This window comes from Pygocentrus nattereri, chromosome 18, assembly GCF_015220715.1.
Source record: "Pygocentrus nattereri isolate fPygNat1 chromosome 18, fPygNat1.pri, whole genome shotgun sequence".
Taxonomy (NCBI): domain Eukaryota; kingdom Metazoa; phylum Chordata; class Actinopteri; order Characiformes; family Serrasalmidae; genus Pygocentrus; species Pygocentrus nattereri.
In genome coordinates, this window is record NC_051228.1 from 2603876 (window position 1) to 2630276 (window position 26401).

General features: G+C 41.4%; 2 protein-coding genes across 2 annotated transcripts; both read left to right on the forward strand.

The window, feature by feature from the left end:
* The first annotated feature begins 210 nt into the window (after window positions 1-210).
* Window positions 211-4340, forward strand: LOC108443342 (endonuclease domain-containing 1 protein). The gene is made up of 2 exons (XM_017723936.2): window positions 211-574; window positions 1923-4340. The coding sequence occupies exons 1-2, from the start codon at window positions 281-283 to the stop codon at window positions 2529-2531; spliced, it is 903 nt and encodes a 300-aa protein (XP_017579425.1). The 5' UTR covers window positions 211-280; the 3' UTR covers window positions 2532-4340.
* Window positions 4341-6463: 2123 nt separating this feature from the next.
* Window positions 6464-16580, forward strand: LOC108443339 (endonuclease domain-containing 1 protein-like). The gene is made up of 3 exons (XM_017723932.2): window positions 6464-6773; window positions 13776-14104; window positions 15834-16580. The coding sequence occupies exons 1-3, from the start codon at window positions 6489-6491 to the stop codon at window positions 16084-16086; spliced, it is 867 nt and encodes a 288-aa protein (XP_017579421.1). The 5' UTR covers window positions 6464-6488; the 3' UTR covers window positions 16087-16580.
* Window positions 16581-26401: the final 9821 nt, after the last annotated feature.

Here is a 26401-nt window from a genome sequence, read left to right on the forward strand (position 1 = left end):
AGAGTAAAACAGGGTATATTCTGTTTGCCCTGTCAATAAACGGCCACAATCATTTATGTGGCTTCCTCCACTAAACCTCTCAGGTCTCAAGTCCAGTCCTCGAAGGTTGGCAGCTCTTGCTGGGGGAGCAGTGGAGGCACATCAATACATGCAAGGCACCAATTGCCTAATTTGCTTATCAGTTCGCTGCCATTCAAAGCAAATAGCTCAGGCTTCTACTCACCTACTCATTCAGTCCCAGCAGCATCGCAGCGAGAGCCTCGGCTAGAGCCCCACCGAAATGAACCTCATCCTCAGCCTGGAGGTGCTCTTCTCTGCGATGGTAGTGACCACCGCGACTGTGGTGGAAGACTTCAACCATGTGGAGAGATGCAAAGACTCGCTGTACATGGGCACTCCCCCGAGGGGCATCATCGAAACCCACCTGAAGAAGATATGCCAGCGTTACGCCGACAAGCCGCGCTACGTAACCCTGTATGACCCCCGCAAGCGCATCCCTGTCTACTCTGCGTACTCATTCAAGAAAACCGAGGGCGACCGGAGGGTGGACTACCCTTGGATGTACGAGCCTCAGGTATGAACGTTGAGATGTCGTATGAATATAGAAACTGGAAACTGTAGTCAGTATGATCATTTTACCACTAAAATTACAGCATTAATTACATAGCTGTACTTACATAATTACATAATAAGTATTACTGGGTTATATCTTTTATTATAGTAATAGTAATTACATAATAAATAATATAACGCAATAACAAGATAATAACAATAATATGAAAGTATGACACACATGTAAATGCAATTACATATAACTACACTAGTAATTACATAGTTATGCTTAGTAATAAGATAATTACAACACGTCTGATTGTTAATTTCTTTTGATGCGAAAGCTTGACAAACGTGTAACTAATTAAATGTAACTAAACAAGTAATTACATAGTTCAAGTCTGTCATTTTCTGTTTTTTTGGGACAAGAATAGAGTTGTAAATAAATGTGTTAAGTATAACTACACAAGTGATTGAAGCCATATTTCGTAATTACATGATTATGATCAACTACATTGACATTCAGTTCTGACAAGTTGGAGTCTTTCTCCTTTTCTTTCCATGTATAAAAACAGAAAGTATATACATGTAATTCAATGTAACCAAACAAGTAATTACATAGTAACACAGTAACTCTGTAATTATAATGTATTGCATATTGTATTATAATGTATTAAATGTTGTATTGTATTGTATTAAAAGTACCACTTATTACATAATGTATTTACATCGAATTTACAGTCTGTTTCAACCGCTTCAAGTTTTACTTTATAGTTTCATTCAGTGACAAAAATGTGAATGTAATTAAATGTAATTACACAAGTAATTAGAGAGTAATTGCTCAGTAATACCATATAATTAATTATGTTGACATTCAAAGACTGCCAGGTTTCAGTCAGGTGTGACTTTTTCTGTTTCTTTCCATGCACTAAAAAGAAAAGTAAAATGTATATAAATGTAACTACACAAGTAATTACATGGTTATGCTTAGTAATTACATGGTTATAATAAAATATATTGACTTTTGAGCTACATTGTTTATCAACCGGTTCAAATCAGTTCCTGATTTTCCCTTTCGACTCACGAATACTGTGGCATGGATTAAAACCGTAGAATCTGCACATTCTACACCATTTTTCCTAGTTTCAATGTCATAATTCATATAAAAAGATGTGTGAATGCTTTTGCAATAACAATGGCATTTAACGTTGTCACAACGACCGCGATGGGCTAACGGTGGGGCTTTTGGGGCTTCTTTGGTTATAATAATTTCTGAATGTGGGTCGACGCTTCAGCTCCTCACTCTTCAGATTAATAACTGTATAATGAACCTGAGGTTTATTAAATCACTGTATCCCTCTGATTTCCAGCTTGCAGAAACAGATGGCAATGGAAACATGCTTCCATTCCCTACCGGCTACCTGCACATGAAGTTTGAAGACAGCCAGGCGGTCCTCGAAGACTATTCCGACGTGGTTTTGTACGAGAGAGGTCACCTGAACCCCGATCAGCACCAATCTGACCCTCATGACCGCGCCGCCACATACACCTTGACCAACGTGGTGCCCGAAATCCGGGAATTCAACATCGGGCCCTGGAGAGAGTACGAGGAACGCATTAGAGTCCGCCTCAACAACTACTGCCGTGGAACCGCATACATAGTGACTGGTGTGACCACTGCGGGTTACATGATCCGCCGAAACAACCAGGACCGTGTGGCCATCCCAGAAGATGTTTGGTCGGCCTACTGCTGCACCGAATACGACCGAAATGCACCGCACGACGTCCGAATCCGTTTCCCCACCCAGGGAGCTCTGGCCAAAAATGCCAAGGAGGGCAACGCGGTCCATGAGATGACTGTGCAGGACCTGGAGAACTTCCTGAAGACCAGAATGGATGTGGACCAGAACCTGCAGATGTTCTATGACAACTGCATCTCTCCATCGCCACTGCCACTCTACCTGCACCACACCATATGACGAGACGCGTCCTCGCCTCACAGCATCGCTGTGCTTCTGGCCTCCGCAGGCCTGTTCTCTCTTTCTCTGGCTGCTCTCGCCATGTTCTCATATTCTTCTGTATCTTTACTTGCGAAATCTTAGGGCTGTTCATTTGATTACAATCCTTTAGGAAGAAATTCAAAGCGACATTTCACTCATTTTATCGCCATTTGATTCAGCTGGATAATGACTCTTTGGGAAAAGATTCATTGTTTCATGAGTTCCATCATGATTCGAATCAGTTTGAGTGTGATTACTAAAAAAAAAAAAGATTCAATTCTTCATAAAAACTCAAGATTTTTCACAATTTGATTCAGTTTGAAAATGATTTGTTCAAAAATGATTCAATGAATCACATCTCCAGTTTCATCACAGTCTGACTTAATGTGAATATGATTCTTTAAGAAATGATTCAGTGTCACAAAATATCCAGTCTCATCATCATTTGATTCAATTGATGATTCTTTCAGCAAAGATTCAGCTGTCTTCAACTGTCTTGGTAGAATGTGTTCATTATTTGATTCAGGTTGATTCCTTAGCAAATGATTCAATGCATCATGAAATCGCTAATTTGATGACAATTTTATTGACTCTTCGCGCGATCATTACGAAACACATTCGGTGTTTCGTGAAATCTCGTTACGTCATGATTTTTTTTTATTTGACGAGGATTCTGTCCAAAAAAGATTCGATGTGTCATGACATTTATAATTTCATCACAATTCTGACTCTGAATTTCGAGTTTGAGCAGGACTTTTTTAAGGAAACGATTCAATGCATCATGAAATCTGAAATTCAACCACAATTCAGAATTATTAAAAAAAAATTTGGCTGAGAATTTGAAAAAGGTGTGGGAATGAGATGATTAAATCATGGCCACAACTTAGTAAGGTGTAGGAATGAGATGATTGAGTTGTGGCCACGACTTAGTAAGGCGTGGGAACGAGATCGCGGCTTACTCATCTGACCAGTCTTACCACGACTTAATCATCTCATTCCCACGTCTTACTAAGTCGTGGCCACACATTAGGATGTTGTTCCCACACATTAATAAGGCGTGGCCACGCGTTATTGTTATTTATTCAGGATGTCACCAGCGGGGCTCCGTAATTCTGGCCAAAGATGATTGTATACCGTCTTGAATGCTTTTGTAATTGATCCTAATCAAATTCCACAATAGAACTGTTTGGATTTCAAATTTCAGATTAATAAATTTTCCCATCTTTGTGTGTTTCTGCTGAAAAACCTCTCCTTCTCATCTGAACGTGGATTTTAAAGGTGATACTCCTGCATCCTGTCTTTCCTGTCTTTCCTGGGTTTTAACGTCTCTGTGATTTATCCCTCTTTTCTCTGTCGTGTGTAGCTGTAATTGGTTTGTTTAACAGATGTAGAATCGAATAATATTAATATATAAGTGCCGCACCAGGTTTGTCTGCAAGGTGCAGAGCTGAAAGGTGTAAAGGTGACTGAGTTATGTTTTGGTATATAAGATGAATGACATTTTAAATTTGTGTCCGAAGGTTAAAGGACATTTACTACTTTACAGGCCTTTATCTCTCACACGGGCCGACGTTTACACGGCCCCCTTATCTCTAAAGAATTCTGCATAACGTGGAGTTGAATGGCTGCCATTTGCCTGCACTCACAACGGCTCAGCGACGTTCACAGCTCTCAGTGATCGGCTGTAATTCGAGCCTCGTTTGAAGGCAGTGAGGTAAAACAGAGTCAGAACGACAGAGAAACCCTGTTTTCCTTGGTGTGAATGAAATAAAGAGTCACTGTATCACGCCTCCTTGTCCTTCTTTGTGAAAGATTTGCTCTTAGTGGATAATATAATCACCATGTTCATGTTCAGTGCATTTCAAATTTCAGAGATATATTAAGTCAATATAGTACCAAAGGTGCACTGTCCTCTCCCTGGCCACTTTATTAGAAACTCCTCCTTTGCTGATGCACAATTAGAGACTGAAGCAACAGATGGTCTTCAGCCTGTTACTGCACGTCTACATACTGGATCTATAAGGTTGGTGTTTCCAATAAAGTGACCACTTAGTGGAAGCACAAGGTAGGTGTTTCTAATAAAGTGGCCAATGAGTGGAAGCACAAGGCAGGTGTTTCTAATAAAGTGGCCAGTTAGTGGAAGCACAAGATGGGTGTTTCTAATAAAGTGGCCAGTTAGTGGAAGCACAAGGCAGGTGTTTCTAATAAAGTGACCAGTGTGTTGGTTGGTTAGTGTAGTGGGTAACACCTCTGCCTTCTACGCTGTACCCACCAGGGCAAGCACCCTACACTATACCAATACCAGGGCAAGACTCCTAACACCACCTGTGTAAAATGATCAAATTGTAAGTCACTCTGGATGAGAGCGTCTGCCAAATGCCTTAAATGTAAATGGAAGCACAAAATAGGTGTTTCTAATAAAGCGGCCAGTGAGTGGAAGCACAAGGCAGGTGTTTCTAATAAAGTGGCCAGTTAGTGGAAGCACAAGGCAGGTGTTTCTAATAAAGCGGCCAGTTAGTGGAAGCACAAGGCAGGTGTTTCTAATAAAGTGGCCAGTTAGTGGAAGCACAAGGCAGGTGTTTCTAATAAAGCGGCCAGTTAGTGGAAGCACAAGGCAGGTGTTTCTAATAAAGTGGCCAGTGAGTGGAAGCACAAGGTAGGTGTTTCTAATAAAGTGGCCAGTTAGTGGAAGCACAAGGCAGGTGTTTCTAATAAAGTGGCCAGTTAGTGGAAGCACAAGGCAGGTGTTTCTAATAAAGTGGCCAGTTAGTGGAAGCACAAGGCAGGTGTTTCTAATAAAGTGGCCAGTGAGTGGAAGCACAAGGTAGGTGTTTCTAATAAAGTGGCCAGTTAGTGGAAGCACAAGGTGGGTGTTTCTAATAAAGTGGCCAGTTAGTGGAAGCACAAGGTAGGTGTTTCTAATAAAGTGGCCAGTTAGTGGAAGCACAAGGTAGGTGTTTCTAATAAAGTGGCCAGTTAGTGGAAGCACAAGGTGGGTGTTTCTAATAAAGTGGCCAGTTAGTGGAAGCACAAGGTAGGTGTTTCTAATAAAGTGGCCAGTGAGTGGAAGCACAAGGCAGGTGTTTCTAATAAAGTGGCCAGTTAGTGGAAGCACAAGGTAGGTGTTTCTAATAAAGTGGCCAGTGAGTGGAAGCACAAGGCAGGTGTTTCTAATAAAGTGGCCAGTGAGTGGAAGCACAAGGCAGGTGTTTCTAATAAAGCGGCCAGTTAGTGGAAGCACAAGGCAGGTGTTTCTAATAAAGTGGCCAGTTAGTGGAAGCACAAGGCAGGTGTTTCTAATAAAGTGGCCAGTTAGTGGAAGCACAAGGCAGGTGTTTCTAATAAAGTGGCCAGTGAGTGGAAGCACAAGGCAGGTGTTTCTAATAAAGTGGCCAGTTAGTGGAAGCACAAGGCAGGTGTTTCTAATAAAGCGGCCAGTTAGTGGAAGCACAAGGCAGGTGTTTCTAATAAAGTGGCCAGTGAGCGGAAGCACAAGGCAGGTGTTTCTAATAAAGTGGCCAGTGAGTGGAAGCACAAGGCAGGTGTTTCTAATAAAGTGGCCAGTGAGTGGAAGCCCAAGTCTTTAACCTACTTCATTTCTCTCTGTAAGTCTGTGTACCTGTCCTTATATGGTAGTGACCAAGCACTAGATAATGTGTCCACTAGCACAGTGACTTGTCTACATCATGTAATGAGTGCGTGAGGCAAGCCCTGACCTTCATCACTACACACATTACACACGCTGTCACAGTAATTACAGAGTAATAAGCCTTCAGACTACTAAATAAACAATAATCATAGAGTTTCAGGATGGTGAGTGCTGTAGAGAGACAGTAGGAAATGGGAGGAGAGTGGTGACGCTGCAGAGTTAAAGGGGAAGTTCAAGGGTGCTGCAGAGCGAGAGCGAGAGAGTGAAGATAAAGTGACAGTGGCAGGATGAAAGGCTGGCTGTACCTGCTGCTGTGCCTCCCACTGGCGCGTCCCGGGGTGGTGCAGGACTTTAACCATGTGGAGCGGTGTAAAGACTCGCTCTACATGGGCACCCCGCCAAGGGGCTACCTGAACCACGTGTACAAGAAAATCTGCCAGCGGCTGCAGGACAGGCCGCGCTACGTGACCCTGTACGACCCCCGCAGGCGCATGCCCGTCTACTCGGCTTACACCTTCAAAAAATCCGACGGGGAGAAGAGCGTGGACCAGCCGTGGATGTACGAACCTCAGGTGAGACTGAAGGAGCTGCTGAATGAACTTCAGAGTCAGACTCCACTACACTAACACACATATTGGAAAAACGGGATGCAATACAAATAGCTAGGCCTGTTTGCATTGGAGTGCCTGTAATTCCTGAATAATAAGCCTTAGTATATAATAAGCCGGGAATTTTAAGGGGTGAATTTATATGTCATTTGACCAGGGGCCAAACTTCTGCATACAAGCACATAAGTGTGAACTAGATTTATAGAACTGAGCCGCCATCATTCACCTCAATGTTAGACCGATAACCACATGAGAAACTGCCGCACGGTTGAGTTTGTGTCCCGGTGCAATAGTCTGGACCTGCCACGCTTCTGTTAATATTGAGGGGGTAATTAAAGAAACTGCACAGGCCTGCAGTTTCTCAGGTTTTTTGCAGGTTTCTGTTCATTTTCTAAGTGTAAATATGTCAAAACATCCTCTACAGAGAAGATAGTTAAGCATAGCATCTTCTGCTAATTTTAGAGCACATTTTCTCTCTATTTACTGTGAAAATATGAAAAGTATTAAATGTAAAGAATGCCATAACGTCTGACCAGGCCGCACGTTATATTTTCACCCTCATTTTCTCTTCAATGACCTTTTTTCACCTAGAAAATCAACAAGTACAGGGAGTTTGTTCAGGGGTGCCCAAAGTTTTGCATACAACTGTACACATAAGTTACATTCAGTTCAGTTACGTTTAGTTTCTGTGCAACTCTATAGAATAGAATAGAATAGAATAGAATAGAGTTTTATTATCTACTGTGGAAATAAGTTTATTATTACAATAGAATAGAATAGAATAGAATAGAATAGAATAAATGTTTATTATCTATTATATAATAGACTAGATGCTCATTATCTGTTATGGAAACATGCCACTTATTAGAATAGAATAGAACAGAATAGAATAAGCTAGGATAGGATAGAATAGAATAGAATCCATTATAGAAGTATGTCTATTATTAGAATAGAATAGAATAGAATAGAATAGAATAGAATAAGTTCTTTACATTTCTGCTGGACATAGCTGTTGCAAGGCAATGCTGCTTCCGCTAAATCAGGGGTCGGCAACATGCAACTCTTCTACTGCCCCCTTGTGGCTCCACAGCTGAATCAGATCAGTAGGTAATAATAAAATAATCCTCCTCTACAGTAAAATCAAGCTCTGCTGATCCTTCAACTCAGTTTAACAGTAAATGGTCTCAAACGCTGGAGTTAATGTAGAACTGCTGATTCACCCTTTAACCCTGAAGATCAGCGCAGACGGCTGGTCACCATAGCAACACAGACGTCAGTCTCGCCCAGCTAGTAGCTACGAAACGGCAAAGAGAGAGATTTAAGACGGACAAACTTTTCTACGTTTGCGGAAAAGTTTCCTGCTGGAGATGCGAGAGAAGCATGAGCTGAAGCTTAAAACAGAGCAAAGTGAGCCTGCGGTTTCGTTTCTATTGTATTTTTCAGCCTCTACCATTCTCAGCACATACTGAGACAGATGAGACATTTAAGAAAGGAATAAACTTTGTCATACGGACCAAAGAGCAGTGTAGTGGTCAGTATAGTGTAGCAGATAACACCTCTGCCTTGTCTGCCTTAGACTGGGGTTCAGTGCCCCGCCTGGGTAGCCACTCTACACTATACCGATAAGAGTCCTTGGGCAAGACTCCTAACACCATCTTTGCCTACCTGATCAAATTGTACTTCGCTCTGGATGAGAGCGCCTGCCGCAATGCCGTAAAGGTGAAAGAACGTCTGTGTTATCATCTCAGCACTGCTGACTAACATTACCGTGCAGTTTGTGCTTTAAAGTTGCTGCTACAGCCGCTTTCAGTGGAACGGTTTTCATTCTGTCCCTCAAAACCTGTCAGTATCTGAGAGCGAGAGCTCAGTGGGGAGCAGATGTCCGTTCACTGGAGCCAGTGTCTGTAGAGAACGTCTACAGTGGCGCCACGGACCCTGATGACCCTGCGCGCCCCCTGCTGGTGTGTGTGCATCTTTAGCTTTTTTCCAAGTAGTTAATGTCAGGGAGCTGTTTCAACATCTCCAGATAGCGTGGCTGATTCTAGCGTTTTGTTATAGTAATTTTCACATATTGACATCAGACGTTAGCTGATGTTATTGTGGTCTGACAGCTTTTGGTGTTTGGTTCTCTAACAGTTCTGGACACACCCTCGAATTCCAGTCATGGCAACTATGACAAAGATAAAGTGAGACACCTTTTCACACTCTCAGAAATAAAGGTAGTAAACTGTCACTGGGGCAGTGGTTCTCTCGTCACTTGTCACTCAAGGCTGCATCTGTACTGACTCCACACACCCCGCCTCGCCTCGCCTCCAGGCTTTTGCTCTACTGCTCTGTTTTAAAACATTCGGTTATGAAAAGGAACAAATACCAACTTTTCACCTGGAGGAACTGATTTAAGCTCCACAATCAGACCTTAAACCCGCTGTAGAACCTTTGAGGGAACATTTACACTGTTTGTAGCTTGATGAATGGCAAATGTGACAGTGCAGAACCTTCATTTGTAAGAGGCTATGCTGAGCTGAAGGGATACGATCTCCTGTATCTCTGAGCTTAATAACTGTCCATAAGGCTGTAGTGAAACTGAGTGTTTACACACTTCTGTTTCTTGTGAAAAAGGCCTATAGAACAGGCTTTTGTCACTGGGTTGCAAATAAACTGGAATTTTAAGCACGGCCAAGAGGAAAATACCCAGTGAATATTTGATTTATTTTGGGAAATTGTGTGCTGAGTACCGTTTGCCATTAGGTGGAGTATCTCAGGTGCTCAGCACTGTGCAGGAGAGACAGGTAACGGTCAGGTGAGACGCTGTCCAGTTCCAACACCCATACTACAGGCTCAGACAACACGCTGCTCAGTTAAAATGCAAACTGAGCGATAAGAGGATACGAGGGAGTCGGAATAGTGATCAGGATATACGACTGTATGCAAAAGTGTGAACAGTGATAATAAGCGGACACATCGTCTACAGAGAACCCATCTCTGCCCCTTTTAAACCACAGTCCTGTACGTTTTACTGAATTTAAAACATCGGGGGGGGGGGGGGGGGGGAATAATTCATAATAAACAAAATATTTCATCACTTTTGCACAGATCACTTTTAATGTTTTATTTTTTCTCCTCAATTTCTCTGCTGTCAGAAGAAAACCTCGTATCTCCATTTTTTGTGCATTTTTCAGTTTTCGACGTAATCTGGAAAGGCCTGTTGCGCTCTACATTATGTGTAAATTGCATAAAGACTGGACCAAAAGAAATGGCCCAAAATTACTTGGGAAAACGTCTGGTTCCATTGACTTCCATTAAAAGTAAAGTAGGTTTTTTCCTTCTCCTGTAAAGTTCCCATTTTGGAGATTTTTGCTCTGAAAGGAGTGACATGTTAATTTCAGCAAATAAACATTTCTTGTGAATTAAAATGTACTGTCTGTAGAGGATATGACGAACTATTTTCACATGGAAAATCAACAGAACATGAAAATGTGACCAGGAGCGCACAAACGATTGCATACAGCTGTCTATCGTCGCTGTCCAAAGAAAAACAAACATCTCCAAAATAGTAACTTTACAGGAGAAGGTAAAAACTCTCTCACCTTTCAATGTAAGTCTATGTAAAGAGGTTTCATTCCAAGTGATTTTAGAGCATTTCTATTGGTCCATTCATCATGAACTGTTCACATGATGTAAAGGACAGCTGGGGTGTTGAAATAATGTACAAAAATGAAAATCAACCAAAAAAGGTTCTATACAGAACCATCTACAATATGTTGAGGAGAACCCATTTATTATACAAGGAACCTTTTACTCAAAGTGTTCTTTGGGTGTTTATGGTTTCCAGGACATGCGTTAGGCCTTGTGCTGCACTCTTAAAAAAAGTTGGTTCTTCAAGGGTTCTTAAGTAAAGAAAAAGGCTCTATATGGAAACCACGAACACTCAAAGAACTCTTTGCATGACTACAGGGTTCTTTGCATCATAAACGGGTTCTTCTTCATGTATTGTAGATGGTTCTATATAGAACCTTTTTGACAAGGGTTCTAATTAGTACCCAAAAGAATTCTTCAATCGTTAAGCTGTCAAACTTGTAACAATAGAAGAACCCTTTTGGGTGCTATACAGAACCCTTTGCATGATTAAAGGGTTCTTTGTATTGTGAAACGGTTCTTCAGATTGATGGAGAATGTGCTGTAGATGGTTCGATTTAGAACCCAAAAGGGGTCTTCTTGACATTGTAACAATAGGAGAATCTTTTGGGCTGCTACATAGAACCCTTTTCAAAGAGCTTATCAACATAGCAACCAGAAGAACCCGTTTATGATGCAAAGAACATTTTAATCATGCAAAGTGTTCTTTGGGTGTTTATGGTTCCATATTGTTACAAGCTTGGCATCGTAACAATAGAAGAATCATTTAGAGTGCTATGCAGAACCCTCTTCTAAAAGGTTCTATACAGAAGACAAAACATCCAGAAGAACCCATTTATGATGCAAAGAACTCTTTAGCCATGCATTAAGCGTTCGCGGTTCCGTATGAAACCGTTTTCTTTACTAAAGAACTCTTTATAGCACAAGGCCTGGAATCTGACTCCTTCGGCGTTTCCTCTGTAATGAAGGGAGTAGCGACGGAACAGGAGACAAGACGAGAGTGATACGGGATGAGACAAGATGAGACGAGACAAGACGAGATGAGACGAGAGGACATGGGACGAAAGAGAGATGAGACGACAACGAGACGAGACGAGACGAGAGTGAGGCGCGATGAGAGTGAGACGAGATGAGACGAGACAAGACGAGAGTGAGACGGGATGAGACGAGATGAGACGAGACGAGATGAGACGAGATGGGCCGAAAGTGAGATGAGACGAGAGCGAGACGAGTTGAGACGAGATAAGATGAGAGTGAGATGAGACGAGGCGAGAGTGAGACGAGATGAGACAAGATGAGACGAGACGGGATGAGACGAGATGAGACGAGATGGGACGAAAGTGAGATGAGACGACAGCGAGACGAGTTGAGACGAGATGAGACGTGAAGGGACGAGACGAGACAAGATGGGACGAAAGTGAGATGAGTTGAGATGAGATAAGATGAGAGTGAGACGAGATGGGGAGAGATGAGACGAGAGTGAGACCAGACGAGAACCTTCAGCAGGAATAAAATCAACCAGCTCTTCATCTCCTCTGCTCCCTCTGAGCCTGTTTGCTGTTATTGCTACTGAACCAGCGCCACACGCTTGAACATGTAATATCACTGCCATCAATAACGCTAATAACTGATGAGAGATTGCAGAGGGGAATTAGAGCGCGGGAGGACAGCGGAGGAAGAGAAAGAGAGCGCCGGAGCAAAACTCATTCGTTCTGTCTGAGCTCGTTAGCTTTGCAGCGGCAACATTTTCATCCTCATTTGTGTTTCTGCTAGATTAGATTAGCGCCGTGCCACATGAAAGGCACCTTTGAGAAATGTCACAGTAAAGCGTCCGAGCTCACTCACTCCGACAGCTGTGCGGGTGGGCAGGCCTGAGCCCGTCATTACCTGTGAGTTATGGTTCAGGTGGGGAACCCTCAGGGCCCTCAGAGATGGATTAACGAGTCCAGTGCAATGAAAAATACACGCATGTCATTTTTATTTAGCAGGATTATCAGGCTTGTTTTGTTTATGCTCTACAAGTGTTGCAGTAGTGCTCTTATTTCATTCTTAAAGGGGAATTCCACCAATTTTTAATTATGCTTGCATAACTGAGTGTCTGAGTCTGATTCTGCGTGGGTTTGGTGTGAAATGGTTCAGACGTCTTTACAGTGGTGGTGATAGGAACCAGACGTCGCCATGACTACAACACAGATATAGACATTATTTACCATCCAGAACCACCAGAGAACCCACACGAGTCTTCTGAACTTTATATGGAACGTTGATGATGGAAAATAGTGGAAAATCTGGAATAATATGTTTTCTTTGGGGACCATTTTGCCTTAGAATGCTCTGTTTTTGTCCCTTCGCCGTGAGTGGATTAAAATAAATGGATCGAAATTTGGTTTAGGCCAAAACCGAAAAAACTACAGTAGATCAATGTCTCAGTCATCAGGCAGTGAATTCAGAACCAGTTCATGTAGGAACTTTCTGTGAGGAGCTTTTAGAGGTGGACGTCTGGTTCCCATCACCACCACTGTGAACCATCCCGACTTGGTAAGTTTCAAATAACTCTGAATGACTTTGTTTAAATATTAGCCATTAAGTTATATCGAAATTTCTCCTGGTTGAAAGCAAAAGGGTTAAATTCCTGAGACCAGATTATCCAATCAGGATTGCTTTCTCTGTGGTACGTTGGTAGATAGAACCAAGCAAGCTCTGCCATTGGTCAGGACTTCAGGAGCTGAAAAGAAGGCCTTACACAATAGATTAACTACCAACACACAAGCAGAAAGAGGAATCAACCAACCACGCTTTGGTTGACAATGAGTCCAAGTCTGCATAGAATAATTTTCATTACTAAAGAACCCTTGAAAAAAGCATCTTTTTAAGTGTGTAATAACAATAGAAGATTCCTATTTGGTGCTATATAGAACCTTTTTGAATAAGGTTCTATATAGAACCATCTCCAGCACATTCTCCATCAATGTGAAGAATACGATACATTACATCCTCAATATATTCAGAAGAACCCCTTTACGATGCAAAGAACCCTTTAATTATGTAAAGGGTTCCTTGAGTGTTTATAGTTCTACATAGAACCATTTTCATTTGCTAAAGAACCCTTGAAGAACCAACCTTTTTAAGTGTGGGTTAGTCAGAGTTGATTCAGAGTTTTCCCTCTTTAGGGAATTTGCCATAGAAATGAATGGCAGAATGTTGTGCACCACTGTCGTTGCCCTAACAACCACCTGAAACACCATAGTGATCACCTGGCCACTCCCTTGTAACCAGTAGCCTAGCAACCACTTAATAACCACTTAAAAACCACTGTCTTATTGTTTTCAGCTGGCCTCAGGTCTGGGCAGCAGTAACATGGAGCCGTTTTCTCCGTCCTCAAGCTCACGGATGCTGTTGGACTCTCAGGCCACCCTGGAGGACTTTGCGGACGTGGTCCAGTACGAGAGAGGTCATCTGAACCCTGACCAGCACCAGGCCGACCCGGTGGACAAAGCAGCCACTTACGCCCTCACCAATGTCGTCCCTCAGATCAGAGAGTTTAACATGGGCCCGTGGGCGCAGCACGAAGACCGCATCCGGCAGCGGCTGAACAACTACTGCCGTGGGACGGCCTACGTAGTGACCGGCACCACCACGGCCGGAAACATGATTCGCAGGTAGGAGTAAGGCTGTATATCCACTCAGTGGGCACCAAAAGGAGGTCTGGGTCTCAATGTTTAGGTCTTAAATGCAACATCAAGATTATACTGATAAAGATATGATGATAACTCACTCACATTCTGGGAAGAAGTCCTGTTTCAACGCAGTCGCAACCATCGCATTCATCTGCACAGGGAAGGGGTTTGAAGCATGCATGCAATTACACATTTTCACCAGAGAGGTCGCCAAAACGTACATAGTGCAGCATAAAGTTTTAAACATCTCTATCTACTGCCCTGGAGAGCCAGCAGTGCTTTCAGACCTATGGTATTAGGATGTGATGTGATGTTGGACTTGCAGCTAATGTTGAGCTCAACTGAGACTCATAACTTGTGTTTTCAGACTTCCGACTGGGAAAAAACTGGGAATTTTGTTCTCGCAAAGTGGCGAAAGTGTTTGGCACATGATACCAAATCAACACATTGTGAAAGTATCATCAACTTCTCTACGTTTAAATGGCATTAGTTTTAGACCAGTCAACACACAGTCGCAGTACTTGGATTAATCGTTAACACTGGACCATAAAGTTTGCTGTTTTAGAAAGTAACTGCATTACGAGTGTCACTCATATCACTCACATTAGCTGGCTAGCTTGTTGCTAATAATGTAATTCTGAGTAACTAACCCACTTCTGAGCCTAATGCAATACAGTGTCTTGTGCTAGCATAGCACTAGATAGCTAGCTGGCTAATAAGACTTCTTTCTTATTTAATTGAATTCACTAACACCAGATAGCTAGCCAGCTACTATAACTTCCTTCCAATTTAAGCACATTAATTAATTAACAACAGAAAACTAGCTGGCTAGTATAACTACTTTCTAATTAACCTAATTAATTAACCACAGATATCTATCTGGCTATTATAACTTCTTTCTAATTAACTTATGTTAATTCATTAACAATGGAACTGTCTAGTAGAACTTCTAATTTAATTATTATTTAAATAATTAATTAAAAATATACAACTAGCTGGCCAGTATAACTTCTTTTTAACGTAATTAACTTAATTAATTTACAGTAAACAGCTAGTTGGCTAGTATAGCGATGTTCTAATTAACTTATGTTAATTCATTAACAATAGACAGCTAGCTGTCTAGTAGAACTTCTAGTTTAATTAAGTTAATTAATTAAAAAAATATATAACTAGCTGGCCAGTATAACTTCTTTTTAATGTAATTAAGTTAATTAATTTACAATCGATAGCTAGTTGGCTAATACAGCTACTTTCTAATTACCCTAATTAATTAACAACAGATATTTAGCTGCCTAGTGTAACTTCTTTCTAATTAATTAAAAACAGATAGCTAGCTGTCTAGTAGAACTTCTAATTTAATTAAGTTAATTAATTAAAAAAATGTATATGAGTATAAATTCTTTTTAATGAAATTAAGTAAGTTAAATAATAATATAATAGCACAACTTCTTTCTAATGTCATTATAAGAATTTCAAGGCTGATTTCTTTGTATTTAACATTTTTTCCATGATGTATAAACTAATAAACTAATATTAGTTACAAATTAAATTAGCTGCCATGGCTTAGCTGACCACCCATTAGAGGATGAAAACCTACAACCTAAAAACGGCAGTTTGAGAACCTCTGCTGGCTTCAGCTCAGTTGATCAGTGACGTTTGTTTGTGCTGCTCTGAATAAGGTGTTTACGTTGTTGAACATCCGTATCTGTAGGAACAACAATGACCGGGTGGGCATTCCCGAATACGTGTGGACGGCGTACTGCTGCACCGATTTCGACCGCAACGCCCCCTACCTGGAGCGCTACCGCTTCCCCACCTTCGGAGCCTACGGCCTGAACGACCGGGTTAACAACGCCGTGGTGGAGGTGCCTCTCAAAACCCTGGAGAAGTTCCTGAAAGGACGCATGGACGTGGACAAGAACTTCCAGATATTCTACAATGACTGCATCCCAGATGAAATGTAGCTTTAATCATCTTCCACTATCTCTATTGTCTATTATGTTACATGCATATATTATAAATCACCTGCTTGATAATATACGTAATATATGACCTTTGTTTATTATAAATAGTGGTAATTTCATATTTGTAGCTTATCGCTGCTGTCGGAAGGAAACCTTGTATCTCCAAAATGGTCACTTTACAGGAGAAGGAAAAAACCTACTTTACTTTTAATGCAAGTCAATGGAACCAGACGTCTTTCCAAGTCATTTTGGGCCGTTTCTTTTCAGCCGTTCTTCTTGAAATTTACAAGCAATGTAAAGAGCAACAGGCATTTTCAAATTTTGTCAAAAACTGAAAAATGACAAAAATGGAGAAACGAGCTTTTCTTCTGACAGCAGTGACATGCAAATCTACTGAACACCAGGAAAATTATGTGATGTTAATTTTTAAACCTGCCTGCAAACTGAAAGATTTAAAACTGATTGGGAAAATAAACAAACAAACAAACAGAAAATCTGTGTTCTGGTGACATTCATACATTATATTTTATATTTAAGGTTTACAAGGAACTTCTTATGAACACCTTACTATTATGAAAAATCTACACCTCCTCGTTTCTACACTCACTGTCCACTTTATCAGCTCCACTGACCGTTCAGTTCCACTCTGTAGTTCTACAGTTACAGACTGTAGTCCATCTGTTTCTCTGATACTCTGTTACCCTGTTCTTCAGTGGTCAGGACCCTCATGGACCCCCACAGAACAGGTACTATTTGGGTGGTGGGTCATTCTCAGCACTGCAGTAACACTGATGTGATGGTGGTGTGTTAGTGTGTGTTGTGCAGGTGCGAGTAGATCAGACACAGCAGTGCTGCTGGAGTTTTAAACACTGTGTCCACTCACTGTCCACTCTATTAGACACTCCTACCTCGTCGGTCCACCTTGTAGATGTAAAGTCAGAGACGACAGCTCATCTGCTGCTGCACAGTTTGTGTTGGTCATCCTCTAGTCCTTCATCAGTGGTCACAGGACGCTGTTGGCTGGATATTTTTGGTTGGTGGACGATTCTCAGTCCAGCAGCGACACTGAGGTGTTTGAAAACTCCAGCAGCACTGCTGAGTCTGATCCACTCACTGACCGGTGTGTATGAGGTTCAAATTGGTTGATATTCAACTCGCATTTACTTGGAATTCAAATACTAAAAATGTAAAATTCAAACATCTTCAAGCAATAATTATCCTGAAGTCTATCTATGAAAATAAATAATATACATTTTGAATAGTTGCATTTTAGTCTTTTAGCATTTAGTTGCTTATTCCTTTTTCTGAATTTAAAGGGCAACTCCACCACCTTTTCAAAAATTCTGCATAATTCTACAGTCAGAACAGTTCACAGATGTAGTGATAGGAACCAGATGTCTGATTAGTCTAAACGGGAATTCCACTAATTCTTTGCCGCATAGTTAAACGGTTAAGCTGTGAGCTGTTAGGTGGTTTGGTGTGAAACGCTCTGCTCTAGAGAAACTTCAGAGTCAGAGCTGCTCACAGTGGTGGTGATGGGAACCAGACGTCCCCCTCTAAAAGCTCCTCACAGAAAGTTCCTACAGGAGATGGTCATGAATTCACTGCCTGATGACTGAGACATGCTAAGATTTCCCCTTTAATTTCGTTCTGTTGCCCAGGTTTAGATCCTGGGCTGCGTTCCTGTTCTCACTGTACAGCTGTAGCATTTTCTTTTAGACCAAAAGGATCCAAAAAGAGGAGAACAGAGCTGAAACTTCCTCTGCTGATAGACACTGAATGGACTAACAGCATTCCAGGATTGTTTTTGGTCTGCAATGTTTAATCTTGTCTAACCTAAATGGAAATTCCACAGATTTTTCCAAGTTTCTGCATAATTCAGTTTCTTAGATGTAAACAAAGGGATTCAGAGGGTTTGGTGTGAAACGGTTCAGACGTCTTTACAGTGGTGGTGATGGGAACCAGGCGTCGCCATGACTACAACACAGATATAGACACTTTATTTACCATCCAGAACCACCAGAGAACCTACACGAGTCTTTTGAGTTCATATGGTTGATGTTGATGATGGAAAATAGTGGAAAATCTGGAATAATCAGTTTTCTTTCTCTTCTGCACGATGAAGGGATATTTACCATAAAACAGCGTCTCAGTCATCAGGCAGTGAATTCAGAACCATCTCCTGTAGGAACTTTCTGTGAGGAGCTTTTAGAGGGGGACGTCTGGTTCCTATCACCACCACTGTGAACAATCCTGACTCTGTGCTTCTCTGGAATGAAGCACTTCACACCAAACCGCTCTGAATGACTCATCTCAAATATTTAACTATGGACAAATTTTTGACAAAACCTCTCTTTAGTTGGTTCTGGCTGCTTCAGTCATTGACATAACAGTGTTGCTTGTGGAATAAGCTCACAAGAGTGCTGGACAGTTGAAGCATGCAGCTGTTAATCTGTGTGTCTCCACCAGATGGCGCTGTCGTCAAACTCAACTCAGCCACCACAAGCTTTCAGGAAAGCAAGGCTTGCGTTGAAATGCTTGATCATTCAAAGATAAATCACATAGATTCACATTTGCTTTATATTTAGTAAGAGTAGAAGTTAGTAACATCAGGCGCATCCAAAAGGCCAAAGCTGCCTCTGAGAGGCTTTAAACCAGAGAGAAAGGCCACTCGGGCCTGCGGGAGACACCTGACACAGGCAGCGCATTCAAAGGCCAGAGGAACCGAGCAAGCAGCAGGGTGAAGCAGCTGCACACGGTCAACGATGTACGACCCAAGACTGCAAAACCTGGCCGCGAATGCCCTCAGATTCAGGTGGAACATCTAAAGCTACGCCTCTTCATAATTTAATGGAACAGTTTTGTGGGCTGGTTGCACATTAATTATCCTGCTTTTGTGAAGTCGAGGGAAAAGGACACTGGAGTTATCCAATTAGGAGGTCCTTGTGCATTAAGCATGGGAGATGCAGCTTCAGCATGCACATCTGCACCAGCTGAACCAGTTCAACCTGATGAAGCACCAAAGAAGAGGCGTTGTTTTACAGTTTTATACTGAAAATGACTGGTGCTGGACATATTATTGGTCTCGTAAGGTACGTGGGCTGGAGCTGGACATTATGAGGTCAACCACTGTGCATCCTTTCATTGACTCAGTGTCCAGTCAAAACGGCCAGTTAGTGCAGAAAATTACTCACAACTAAATATCAGCTGAGTGAATGAAGCCCACTGCTCTTATTAACGTCTGTCAGTCATTTTCTATCACAGATGTCTCCTTTCAGAGTTTTCCAGAAGCATTTCCGTTGAGTCGTGACTGCTGTGGATTTTATTTTAGGAATCAAGACTTGACTTCGGCGAGCCGTGCGTGCATGTAACCCATTTAAACGGATTCTGGTGTAGTGCGCTGTCTTACTTATCTAACCATGACCTATGAGTGCTTACAAGAGCTACATAGGAACGCAGTTTATGCTGCTTTTAGTGGTGGAGGTAGCTTAGAGGTAGCTGTGGACCAGCTGGATAGGGGGTCAGCTCCTTGCAGCTTCCCAGGCTCTAGGCCTCTGTTATCAGTCCTGAGGCCTGGCTGGACTGACAAGGGCCTACTGTGATTCATTGTGTGGTGGCCTTGAGGGTGCGGAGAGCAGAGCCAGTGGACGGGCCAGGTGGGTTAGGTTTTTCGACCATATCAGAGCTTCCTTCCTTTTTATTCATTATCCTTATATGTTAACACTGTTGAGTTTATGCATCTTGCAATTATTAGTAACAAATGGATTGTATCTTCTTTGTTCTCTGGTATCCAGCGATAAGAAACAACAGCCCGTTTGGGGAACATATAACCTTTGTAACTATAACTGCCTTCGGAGATCTCTGGGGTTTTCCAGCAGTTCCTCCTTCCAAGGCCGTGAGCTTTAATAAACATGTCAGGAGCATTATTTGTGACTCGGAGACTTTTTTATTTTCTGGTTTATTTAGATGTTTTCCACGACACTGGCTTTGCAGCGCATGTGGGTTTGTTAAACGTACCTCGAGTGTAGTTACGACGAAAGCGTTCACTGATATATTCATCGCATTTTTCGGTAGCGCTTTACTTCAGGGTACAGTTCATAAGGCATATGCTTGTCATGACAACTGACATAACCCTACATAACTGGTTATAAATGCCTGCTCCAATACGCGTCGTTCGCTATAACCGTTACATTTGCTCAAAGTCAAAATTTTGATCAAAGTCAGCCTTTATGAGAGATGACGCCTGTTGTAATAAGCATTTATAAACAGTTATGTAGGGTTATGTCAGTTGTCGTGACAAGCTTATGCAGGTGTCATGTTGCGACCTTTGTACTGGCCACTGTATTTCACACACATCACTCGTAGGTTCAGACCCAAAAATATCCAGCCAAGAGCAGCTCTGTGGTCAGAAACTGGCCGTTAAGGAAGGGCTAGAGGAGGGCGAACACAAACTGTGCATCAACAGATGGAGCTACAGCCTCTAACTGTGTTTCTGATAAAGTGGCCAGGACATGCATATTTGCCATGTGCACAGTGTAATCTCATGTGTGCGACTCACGTCCGTGTCCTCGGCCTTGGTGTCACAGTTTAGTTACACCATTAGGCCAGTTGAGCAGACGGCCTGTTGCTGTAAATGTAGCCTATGGCTGCAGTCTGAAATGAAGCGATGGAGATGGAGGTAATGGGCTGCACTGTAGCTGTAAATAGTCCCAGGGCAGAGCTCTGTTGGCCATATTGTAGGAGACGAGTGAACGATGTGCCCAAGCACTCTGGCCTGTAAACCTGGCACAGATCCAGTACTCAGTATCAATATCAGGCCAATATAACAGCAGAAATTGCTGCGTCAGGCAATGATGGAGAATCCAATGCCATTCAAATTCAGCCTGAATTGCTTGTAGCAGAACATAATGTAAAATAAACCACTGTAAAAATGAATCTGACCCCCAAGGTAAAATATCACTCCAGTAAAAGTAGAAGTTCCTCCCTTTAGACCTCCACTTGAGTAAAAGTACTAAAGTATTTCCCTTCAAATGTACTTAAGTATAAAGTAAAAGTACTAAAAGAGTAATTCTGGCTCTGATTTCCTGTTATCATTTTTATAACCAGACTGGCTTCATGAACTCATTTCAGGTGAAAGTCCTCCAGCGTCTCTCTTGGTAAACCAGTCTTTTAATAGAACGTCATTAATTAGTGACGCTGACGTCTATTAAAATGATCAGAAGCACAAAACACTGAAGGTAAACAGTTTCCATCAGGGAGAACCGAGTGGCTCTGAAATCACTTTTTACACACAAGCAAAGTTTCAGTTTCAGATTTATTTACAACTTAGTTCCAAGTTTAAGTTGAATAAAAACTGGCTTTAAACTCAGGATCACAGATGAGCTCCTTTACTATGTTGATCTGTAGGCGTCTGTTCATAAACATAAACCAGCCCAAACTCATTTACTATAAAATGAAATGGTGTTTGTAGAAATTCAGAAAAAAGCCGCGTCAGTCTCGACTGCATATGTGGACATATTTCTATATTGAGCTCTATTTACACAAAGTTAGGTTAGTTCATCATTTATGTTGAACAGACTCTCCCAAAGTTTTACGCTGCTGCGCTGACGTTGAACCGCGTGCTGCACTGGGTCGGTCTGACCAACAGGTCAAAACCAGCTCTAAACAAAGTGACCGCTGGGCCCTGATTGGTGCTCTGGCTTTGCGCTTCTTTCGTTTTGACATGTTACGTTTTTATACACACAGAAACCAAAAGGAACGACAGATTTCTCAAAATGTAGGAGGAAAAAGTCGGATATTAGACTCTGAAATGTAGTGGAGTGAAAGGAAAAAGTCGCCCAGAACGGAGAAACTTCAGTACAGATACACCAAAAATACTAAAGTACAGAAACTAATTACATTTACTCAGTTACTCAGTTACTGGCCACCACTGTAAATTGTATTAAGTAAAATTATCTCACTAAACTGGCAGATAATTTTTCTAGTTTCAAGCACATTTCTTAAAATTAGCAGAGTTATCTGCCAATATAATGAGACAATTTTACTTAATAAAATTACAACAAGTCATAAATGTCTAGAAAAAAGGAAAACAGTCTTAAATTAAGCTTACAGCAATATCAACAGGAGAAATATTGTCATATTGACTATATTTCACATAATTGTAGTTGGCAACGTACCAGGGGTTTGAAGAGCGTCTCTGACATTATAGGAACCATAATCTTTAATTCACAGTCTTCACACAGCAGCTCTGGCCTGAGGAGAAACGGGACACAGCCGCGCAGTTTAGAGGTCATATTACTGTAAATTGATTCTACACAGATTAGGAGCACAGACTTCTTAGAGAATAATCACTGATCCTTGGTTTCTTTATAGATCAAAGTTCTTAGACTTAAGTCCAATCAAACCAAAAGTTTTTGCTTTTAAATTAGACACACAGAGCAGAGCTGATCCTGAATCAGGCGCATAGCTGACTGCAAAGTAATAACATCAGGCCTCAGAATAAGAATATCTAAATAATGGCCTTTAACCCTCTGAGGTCATTCTCTGGATTTGTTCATCTCCTCTTCAACTCTCCTCTAAAGGTTCTTCATAGAACACGATCCTCATGTGTTTCATATCTAAACGCTCCGTTATCTTCATCACTACTTTCCAAACCCGCTGCAGCAGCTTCAGCAGCTGGAAACTCTCTGACGCCGCTTCACACGAGTCTCCGATGTGGACGGAATGAAGAATGAAAGGTTTCCGGCGTGACGGTCAGTCCTTAGTGATCTGTCGGAGTGTCTGTCGGTCAGTTTCACACAGAATGTAGATGGACACACGAATCCAGCAGCTCCACACGGTGAGAGGCAGATGACGTGTATCTCAGCCCCTCTTCACAGGCTCATAACTCCGGATGTGAGTCTCATAGGATCTCGTGATGAGATGGAATGGAAAGGGTGGCTCTACGGATTCAGGAAGGGTTTGAACTGGATTTCTGAGCTGGATCATCACAAAGACACTCACTCAGATATAGAGACAGAGGATTTGATGCATGGATGACATTGTGGACCCCAGAGGGTTAAGCACAGGTGATTAGATAAAGTCAAAATAACAGTATTTTCCAAATCTAGAGTTCAAAACATGATTAAAAGCTCCAGAGAAAATATTCTTCCTAACAACCACCTGGAAGAGCTGGCCGTCCCCAAAACTGCCCCCATCAGATAAACTGCACTGAAAGCTTTGATCTCTGAGAGAGAGGAGAAGATCAAGCTGCTTCAGATCTGAAAACATCCACAGGTGTTTCTGTCCATCCTTCCACTGTGAGAAGACCACTCAGCACTGTGGGTCTGAAAGGACGTGTAGCTGATCAAGAAGAACCTCACTGAGAAAAGGAGACGGACACACCAAACAAAGAAGCTGAACGATGGACTGACCGCCCCAGAGATTGTGAGAAAACTCCACATGGTTTGTATAAGTGATAGGCCTGTAGTTAGCATAAAGCTAACTGGTGGGGTATAAGCTTTCATTACTTGTTAGCTACATTAGCATCACAGTTTCAGTGTTAAAACTAACGAAGCAAACGTCAGATGCCAAACACGTCCTGGCTGGTCATCTGCCTCCGGAGCACGGAGGGGAAAACTGTGGAAATGGGTTTTTTTTAAACAAATTGCCGTTAAGCTGAATTGAGAAACGCTGCTTCGTCCCTGGCGTCTGGTTTGTGAGTGAACGAAGGCTCTAGAACGTTCTCCCTCGTTGACACCGGCTCATTTGGCGGGTCTGTTCTCTCTGTGGACGCTCCGAGGGATTTGTTGGTGTTTGTTTGGTGTGTGTGGAGGCCTTTTCTCTCAGGCTCTGTGTACTGAGGGTGACTCGAAACTCCATGTGTTCTCTGAAGCCAGACAAGCACGTTGGGAAATGAGAGCAGAGGAAGGAACCCAGCCTGAGTATTTACACTCAAATATCTGAACATGCACAGCTTCAGAACTTCTACTTTAAACAGCAGCGCAAACACAACTATGTATATATATCTATATATATCTGCTGTCAGAACAAAACCTCATATCTTTTTTTCCAGTTTTCGTAATAAATTGAAAGTACCTTTTGTGCTTTACGCTAAGGGTGAAGTTCACAAAGAAAGGACCAAAAGAAACGGCCCAAGAAAAAATTCTGGTTCCGTTGACTTCCACTAAAAGTGAAGATTTTTTTCCTTCTATTTTGGAGACAGACCTTATAATGAAGTGTCCAGTATGTAGAAGTGCATAATATGTATAATGTATTATATATAAAATCTGACTGTGATGAGACGCAACTACTTATATGTAATTATGTACTAATAACATGCCTTATATGTATATATGTAAGTATCCATATGCATTCATAATACATCCTATTATATATACACATATATACATATACACACACACACACACACACACACACACACACACACACATATTTATATTGTATATAAGTATACATTGTATATATACAGACACTAGAAAACCTCATATCTCCAACTTGGTAACTTTACAGCAGAAGGAAAAACATCTGCTTTACTTTTAATGGAAGTCAATGGAACCAGAATTTTTTCCCAAGTTATTTTGGGCTGTTTCATTGTAAAAGTAAGAGAATACACTTCATGTATTACATTTCTAGTAAAAAGTGCCATTAAGCATAAATATATTTAGCAGAAAATAATAATTTTATAAAATAAAAAAAATACACCTAAACCTCCTCCCAGCTGTGTGAGGGTCAGTGACTCGCCCTTTACCTTCATTCCAGCTTCCATTCTTTTCAGGAGACTCACTTTCAGCTCCTGGAAGAATCTGCAGGAATATGAATATTGGAATATGTGTATTTATTACTTTAAAACAACAGCTACAAGCGGCACACATGAACTGCTGTATTCGAAATGTGTTCAAACTATTCAGGGTGTCTGGCGGCAGCTGCTCCTTACTCTCCCAGGTCGAGCGTCTCCTGAAGGACGTCTTTCTAAATGGGAGCGTATGGGATTGGTAGGATCGCCGTAAAGCCTGAGGAGCAGGGTTTTACAGAGGATTCCACTCAGTCTGGGAGAAACCATGGCGAATCGTGAGCTCTCACCTTCTGAGCGCCGCAGAGTGAGTGTGACATTCCCTCAGTGGTGAACTGTGTGTGCACGTGGACGCACCATCAGCGTACATCTTCTCCCAGTCAATAAATATATAACGAGGGATTGAAGCTGCGGTTCACAATGTCACATCAGATAAAGATCAGACAGGATGACTGAGACGCTAAATTACTATGAAGCTCGTTTCCACCAGATAGAAAAGAAAGACTCTGATGTTTTCTCCTCCTCTGTGTCTTTTATGTCAAAATAACCCCTACTAATATTTAGAGTCTCAAAATAGTGGCTTATTTTCTCAAAATATTGACTTTCTATGAAAAAATAATGACAGTATCTGCTAATGATGACATTATAGTAAAACAATTAATTACTTTCTCAAAGTACTGACTTACTTTGGTAGTCTCTTGAAATATTGATTAAACTCAAAGAAGTAACTAAATGTTGAATTAGTCTTGTAATAATTACTAATAATCCAGAAATAATTAACTTTCTTAACATATAATAAGTAATTTTTTTTACATTGTATCACACATTTTTGATAAAACAGGGCATAATTTCAAATGAATGAATCAGATAATATATCAGATCGTACTATTTTAAGATAATTAGCAAATATAGTATAATACAGAATAATATACAATAGACACTGAATAATTCATAGTAGATACTAAATAGTTCATAAAAGATGCTGAATAATTTATAGTAGGTACTAAATAATTCATATTAGGTCCTGCGTAGTACATGGTAGGTACTAAATAATCATCTCCAGATACTAAATACTTCATTGTAGATACTAAATAATATCTAGTAGGTACTGAATAATTCCTAGCAGATACTGAATAAAGCTGTAAAGTAAGGCTGTATTTTAACATTAAACCTCAAAGCTCTTTTTTATCTTGTCTGCCTCTTTTGCTCTCAGAGAAGCTGTAGATAAAGCTGTGCTGCAGTCAGGATGAGCACAGCTCCTCTGACCAGTGTGGACTTTGCAGTCGGGGAGCAGAACGACGTGAGTAAAGCTCTAATGTCTGTTAACAGAAACATGTTGCACGGGTATAAATGGTAGCAGAAGCTACATATTGCCTTATAAAGGTAACATTAGCTAGCTGGGTGGAGTGAATTAGTTAGGCTATTCACCCCGCTGGAAAAACCAGCATAGACCAGCATGACTGGTCACCAGCAAAACCAGCATAGGTTGTGTTTTGCAGGTTAATATGCTGGTCAGGCAGCAGA

What these genes read in the sequence shown, in the direction of transcription:
- LOC108443339 (XM_017723932.2), top strand. Translation starts at nt 6,489, where the DNA reads ATGAAAGGCTGGCTGTACCTGCTGCTGTGCCTCCCACTGGCGCGTCCC. An exon ending in CGTGGATGTACGAACCTCAG is followed by an intron (nt 6,774 to 13,775) that starts GTGAGACTGAAG and finishes TATTGTTTTCAG; the next exon opens with CTGGCCTCAGGTCTGGGCAG. An exon ending in GCCGGAAACATGATTCGCAG is followed by an intron (nt 14,105 to 15,833) that starts GTAGGAGTAAGG and finishes CCGTATCTGTAG; the next exon opens with GAACAACAATGACCGGGTGG.
- LOC108443342 (XM_017723936.2), top strand. Translation starts at nt 281, where the DNA reads ATGAACCTCATCCTCAGCCTGGAGGTGCTCTTCTCTGCGATGGTAGTG. An exon ending in CTTGGATGTACGAGCCTCAG is followed by an intron (nt 575 to 1,922) that starts GTATGAACGTTG and finishes TCTGATTTCCAG; the next exon opens with CTTGCAGAAACAGATGGCAA.